General features: G+C 35.0%; 1 protein-coding gene across 1 annotated transcript in view; it reads right to left on the bottom strand.

The window, feature by feature from the left end:
- The window catches only part of CNKSR2 (connector enhancer of kinase suppressor of Ras 2), a 186,065-nt gene that overhangs the window by 97,115 nt on the left and 82,116 nt on the right, over nucleotides 1-6,834 (bottom strand). The window contains exon 9 of the mRNA XM_009893115.1: nucleotides 4,453-4,599. Within this exon, the coding sequence (XP_009891417.1) occupies nucleotides 4,453-4,599 (147 nt within the window). The remainder of the gene's footprint in view (nucleotides 1-4,452; nucleotides 4,600-6,834) is intronic.

The raw sequence follows: 6,834 nt of genomic DNA, 5'->3' as shown, positions 1-6,834 counted from the left end.
CATCTGAAATACCATTCTAGGCTTTCACACAACAGATCAGAGTATCAGAACAAGTAACTGAAAAGCAAATTTAGTAAGATTTGTCTTGCAAGCATAACACCTTAATATTTACAGTAGACTACCATATTAATGAATATTTTCAATTGCAAAGGCAACCACAAATTCTCCAAAGCCACAGCTGTCTAATTGAAATGTTATAAAAGCAATAATGGAAACACATGCTGAAAAATCCCTTGACTTCACAAATTCGGACAAGATTCCAGAACGCATCAAGGGAGAACTTTGATTATTTGCAAGTTGGATACTGATGGATATTAAAACAGACAATCATCAAGTCACAGAAAACAAAACAAAACAAAAATTATCCAGCACTTCCTTTAATCAGGACACAAGGGGGAAAAAAGGATGTTTTTCTTCCCATACTGATTGACCTTAGAGCTGGAATTAATGCACTTGTAAATAGAAACTCATTATGTAATGGTGCATGGTATAGCCATAGGCTAATTGTATTATTTTACTGTACATCGAGCCATTCGATATCAGTTTCAGGACTCCTACATAGAATGCATAATTCTTCTTCTTTCTTTCCCCTAACCATGCACATTTATTCTAAGGATAAAAATATTTGTGAAAAGAATGAATATACCACATTTCTGCTAAAAGAAAAAAAAAATCCCAAAGAATTAATCAATAATTATGCAGACTGTATTTAACTCATAATTCATGGCAAGACTGCTATGTGAAGGCAGAGCTGTTCAAAGTGAATCACTGAATGTTCTAAAAAGTATTTATGCCAATTAGTAACCAGTTAATATCTGAATGATCGAAAAGCGTTTTTCACACTCAGAGACCAGGAACGTTTGGCTGGCATGTAACTAGTCTAGATCACTAACAGTGGACAGCAAGCTCTTAAAAATGTCATTATCAGAATGCATAATTTAATTATTAGGATGCCCTGTCACTCACACACCAAACTGCTCGATACACTGGTAATGCATACTGCCTGAACTGGAAGACTCGTCTAGCACTTTCCCAACTTAAAGGAGAGATACTAAGTATTCCTCTAAGTCTAGTATTTCATGTAGCTGCAAATGGTAAACTTCATGTTCTTACATACAATTATTGACTAAACAAGCAGAATACCATTTACCAATAACGCCTCAATATTATTCACTTTCAGCTAAAACTAAGTTTTGAAGGCTCTCAATTAAAACAATCTAATGTAAATCTCAATGTAAATGAGTCTCAATTTAATTCATTGACATATTTAACTTCTACATTTGCTACAACAGCTGATAAACATATTCATTGGTGGGGTGCATACAAAAACTCAGCCTCTGCTTTTGCGTCAGTCTCCTTACATTGGGGCAAACTTCCACCTTCCCACCTCATTCACTGCAATTTGATTAGGATGTGACACCAGTTTTTCCTCTGTTCCTTTGGAGAACCAAAAAACCACACAGCAGCCAGTTTGCAGATCCAAATTCCCATTTTATCAGAATTTCATCCCCATATCTTATTCTAGAGTCTTGAATATTTTGCTCGTATTTTGTACTTTAACAGAATTATTACTGAGTCATAATTTCCTTACAGCTTGTGTCTGTTGAATAATACATATGGTTCAATTAACTTAGCTCTGGGATGTCAGCAGAGTTATAACATTCTCAATTATTTCATGACTTCCTGATATAGGAAAGCAAGTTATTATAATTTCCCCTGCTTCCAAAGTACTGCTTTTCCTTATGTTTTTTTCCTATTTGCTATCATTTTCCCCCTTTCCTCTCACACTGTCTCCCAAGCTCCTATTAGAGAATAGTTCCCTTACGTGAATCAGGAGCACAAGAAATTTCACAACAGCCATAGGGCAAATCACAATTACAAAACATACAGCTTTCCTGAAGATTTCTTTTCAGAAAATGTTGAAGTAGATTCTGTTAAACAAACATAATTTCTTTATATTTTTAATAGCTATAAAATTACACTGCACTCTGCTTTTGCTGTTTGTTATTAACCAAACATACAGGACCGATTTCACACTTAAGCTACATTTAAACTAACATCAGCTGATTTTAACAGCTGTTCACCTCTGATCTGCACAAATTAACAACAGAAATCTCCACATTATGCAGCTTCTGAAGTTTATCTTCACTTCGCCCTAGAGCTTTTTTGACACTCAAGTCTACTTAAGAAAACTGTTGTTTCTCACACTAAAATCACAAATTACAACAGACACACATATGCACACTGCACACATAAGTGTTGAATGAAGTTCTGGCCTTTTCCTGGTGCCATGTTTGATAAAATCAGAACAATATCATCGTGATAACAGAATTATATCTTTAATGTTTAATAATATCTCTATTTGTGCTCATATTAGCCTTAAAAATATTCATATTTTCTATGCTATCAGCAAAAAGCCCACACCAAAACCCCATACTCCCATTACTCTCCCTCCCCAAACCTGTAAGCTTACAGAAAACTTTTATCTAGGGTCAGTTTCAAATTATGTAATACAGATAATCTACATGTGAGCTAGCTGCCCAGACTCCCTTTATCATCAAATGGAGAGAAAGAGGCATGCGCAGGGTTCAATTCACCTCATCCGGAGGTAGATCAGTCTAAAACGGATAGAGATGAATGAACCAGTAACTGCTATTTATGTCCTCTGGCCAAAGGGAATAAAAATGAGAAACCTGAATGATATGTAGATAGGTACGTAGCACATATCTAAAGTTAAATCAGTTGAATAACACCCTGGTATCCGTATTGAACTAAGGATGCTGAGCTGTAAATCAGAGCCAAATAAAACACACTAAAAGATGACTGGATTTTTGCTTCTGGAAGTGAGTGTGGAGTTTCAGGCAGGGCCACAGCCGTAGCTCACGACTGCATTCACTGTAAAAGGACCACAGGAATCCTCACTTTCCTACCAGACTTAGTTTAGATGGTGGAAATTGGTTTCTATCCAATTTCTTCCCACTCTTTTGGAGTAGCCTGTCTTGAATTAATTGTTTATTTGCTATTGTCTGCATCAGTGGCCCGTGTTAGAAACTTCTGTTGTGGGGTCTTCAGTGTAATTATTCCAGCAGCAAATGATACAGTGAAGCAAAAAGGAACATTAAGGAGAACGACCCAATTCACCCAAAGAAATACCAAACTCACCCAAAGAGGATTTAGACTGAAAGCATTTGACCCCATTTAAAGCAGTGATGTGGATTTTTCATTTGTATTTATATTCTCAGCAAAGCTATAATAAAAGTGCAGCCTTCAAGTATGGACATTCGTACACTCATATCATGCATACAGATTTGCAATTTTATGTTCAGACGCTAGTAAGATATTTTTGGTTCAAAGTTTTTTGTCACGTGTCTAGTCAGTATTTTTTATCTGAAAGACCAAGACATCTCAATCATTTAAAAACGTACAGAGTTTCAAAAACAGTGATGCATTTAACCACTATAAAATAATTTATATATATACACACATATTTGAAAGACGTTCTTCATGGCATTAGTTCTTTTTATGAATCTCTTAATATTTTAGATGGCAAAGACCACAGCTACTGGCATTAGCATTTCCATATCTCACTTTCCTTTTGCCTGAACTTTGCAGAAGTCTTTTTTCTCTGAAATGTACTTAATATTAAATGAAACTTTTTCTTGTGAGAATAAAAATGTCCCGAAGAATGCATTCTTTATGCAAAGAAAATAAATTTCTAAACATTGTTCTATCTGAACTGAATAAAAAAAGGGGGATTGTTTGTCAGTTCCATCTGTTGGTTACCTGCTTTCATCAGTCTGGACACAACTTTTATTTCCTAGAGTAATCCATCACATTGACATTTTATCCTAGAGTGAAACACGAAAGTTTTAATGAAACCATTCCATGGTTTTCAGCACATTGCAGGCTTACTAAAATTAAAGGCCCAGCCGGACATCCTGTGCTACACCTCCTTATGTGCAAGAGTTCAATCTCAACAACACGAATATGACTTTATTTACATGAGGAAATTTTGATGGTCAAGTGGTTTATTAAATAAAATCCTCTTATACATTTTCCTATAACTTCATGATTGATCAAACTGAGAACTCAAGATCTGTTCCTCCCCTCTTTCTTTGAGTTTATACTGCACTGAGAGCAGAACAAGAAGTCAAACTAAAAATTATCAGTTTCTGAAGTATGCTTGTTTCCCCTTGGCTAGAAAAGTTACCTGGGGCTACCTTTCTGCATTGTAAAACACTAGGATGATTACTGCTTAACTTTGAAAAGTTCTAATAACAGGTTTAAATTCAATTGAGCCTATGAGAACAAACTGCAGAGAAATCATTTCAGAAACAATTTTTCAAAGTATACAAGAGTAAATCCATATGCTGCTGAGATGAAGCACAATAAAGCATCGAGATAATCTATAGTTAAAATGATGGTGTATGACTTATGATTAAGCTTCATTACCTGCAGAGCAAGGGGCTTCCATCTCATATTTTTCAGTAAAGCTGGTGCTGAGGTAAGCATGCTCTGAGGTCGCTTTTTCAAAGTTAAGATAACACCACTCGGATCCTCTCGTAGTGCATTCACCAAATTTTTCAACTGCCACCCCACCTGGTAACCAGTAAAATCAGTACAATAAAATTGAGGTACAGTATTCAATATGTAATGTTCCCTTTTTAAATAAGATCAGTAAAATAACATAATAGGAGTGTATATATATATTAAAGGAGATTAACTCTAGAAATGTCAAATTATTGCATAAAAATCATGTCAACTAAAATACTTATAATAAGGCGTTAAGATGGATATGCATCATTTCAGGTTTTAGAATTAATAAACTACTGATACTCCACTGTAAATGCACAACTAAATCTCAAAGTGTTTTCAAAATTAGATCTGGTACATAGACTTTAGAGACTACAAGGTTAAAAAGTCCTGGCTTTTTCCCCAACAGTTCAATTCAAAATTGAGCATTTTATAGTCTGTAGTTACTATATAAAGTCCGCTAACCACATGTAGTTATGCTACTTCTACTCCTAGCAGCTTATGCAAGCACAAACCAGTTCAGGAAAATCTTCTACTCTTCACACTGCTATAAAAATAAAATCAGAATCACAAGGCCTTTTTTTAAAATAGTACTTCTTTCATGATGATTTCAGAAACAAATACAGCAAATTAATGACAGAAATGTAGTCTAGCCACTACTTGAGTATTAGCCCAAAGTATAATTTTCCTATTTGAATTATAGCATTTCAAAATATTCTAAAATTAAGAACTTGACTAACATGGAAAGCAAAAAGTCTTTATTTTTAAATGCAGGACAGAACTTTCTGAATAATTTACTTCACAGTTTTGGAAAAAAATACTTCAAATATTAAAACAGCACAACTCATGACAATGTTTTTCAGTCTAAATAATGCCTGATTTTAGGTATCTATCTTGAAACGCTATAAGATATCCAATCCCTGCATTTTCAAGTTTGGCACCTAGAGCAGCAATACACAGAATCATACATGCCTCAGCCTGTAGATTTAAAGTGATTATTTCTGTAAACTTGACAGCTTTTCTACCTTTTTCTCCATCTCTCCACCCCCCCAAAGTTTTCCTGATATTTAAAGGATCACAGTTACAAGTATTTTCCTGCTTTCACAACTTGTACGAATAATGTTAAGAAGAAAATTATCTAATTGAGAAGCTAAATTCTTACTGAAAAAGACATCTAGAACTCTGAAGTGATAAGGTAACATCATCACAAAAAGGTTACTTTCTATAGTGTCAATATATTTGAAAAAAGTCAAATAGGCAATGTGACGAAAGAATGCAGATGTTCCTTATCATTGGTATACTACAATATGACATAAATATATATGTTACCTCTGTTTAAGCAAGGTAACCACACGTAGGTCACAGAATCACAGAATTTTCAGAGTTGGAAGGGACCTCTAGAGATCACCTCGTTGCTACTTATTTTTGACCTTATTCCCTGTTATACCAAAACTCACTTTGTTTGCTTAATAACACTTATTTTAAGAGCTGATACTCCCATATGAGCATGCCACTTAAGCCAACGCTAATGCTTACCAAGAACTCTGAATCACAGACAAGGTTCAAACCTCACCACTCTTCCTCAGCTACTGTGAACCTACCTGTCCTGTTTTCACCACAGCAAAGTTACTTATATCCAGGATGCACTTCTACAGTAATATTATCGTAAACAAAGAAACAAGGTGTTAACAACATGCAACTTTATGGAATATTTTCCAGCTTCCACAGAAGATTTCCAAGCATGCTGGAATTCTTATTTTCAGTCCAATGTACTAGCCATATGCCTATTATACTTTGAATAAAATGAAACTTGAACCTAACCAACTTCAGCATAATTCCCTTATCTAAACCAAGTCTCAAAGTCCAAGCTTTGTGTCTTATTATTATGATTTTATAAAAAAATACCTTGCTATTTACAATCCTGTTTTCCTACTCAGAGAGACTTCCACCACTGCTTAAAAATAATATATTCCCCATAGTTCCATAATGTCACCTTGGACATACGAAATGTTTCATTTGCTACCCAAAGGAAGGAATTAAAGGCCTACAGTTCATGTAAGGTATCTGTACACAAGCTACCGTACACTTTAATTCCCTAATGTAACAACTGAAGACAGATTTCTGGAGAGGAATCCTTCTGCTGAATAAAGCAGCACAGGGAGCCGTGAGGAGAACATGATGTGGCCCCAGTTACAGAGTTAGAATGTAAAATTCTTTCCATTTAAATTGGTAGGACACTGCACGTGAAAGCTGTGTTTTAAAGCCATCTGTTCCTCACTGAAATAGCCAGAGAAATATAAA

The sequence above is a fragment of the Charadrius vociferus genome, unplaced genomic scaffold (assembly GCF_000708025.1).
Source record: "Charadrius vociferus isolate BGI_N301 unplaced genomic scaffold, ASM70802v2 scaffold169, whole genome shotgun sequence".
Taxonomy (NCBI): domain Eukaryota; kingdom Metazoa; phylum Chordata; class Aves; order Charadriiformes; family Charadriidae; genus Charadrius; species Charadrius vociferus.
The sequence above is the reverse complement of the archived record's forward strand: the minus strand, read 5'-3'. Positions and strand labels throughout refer to the sequence as shown.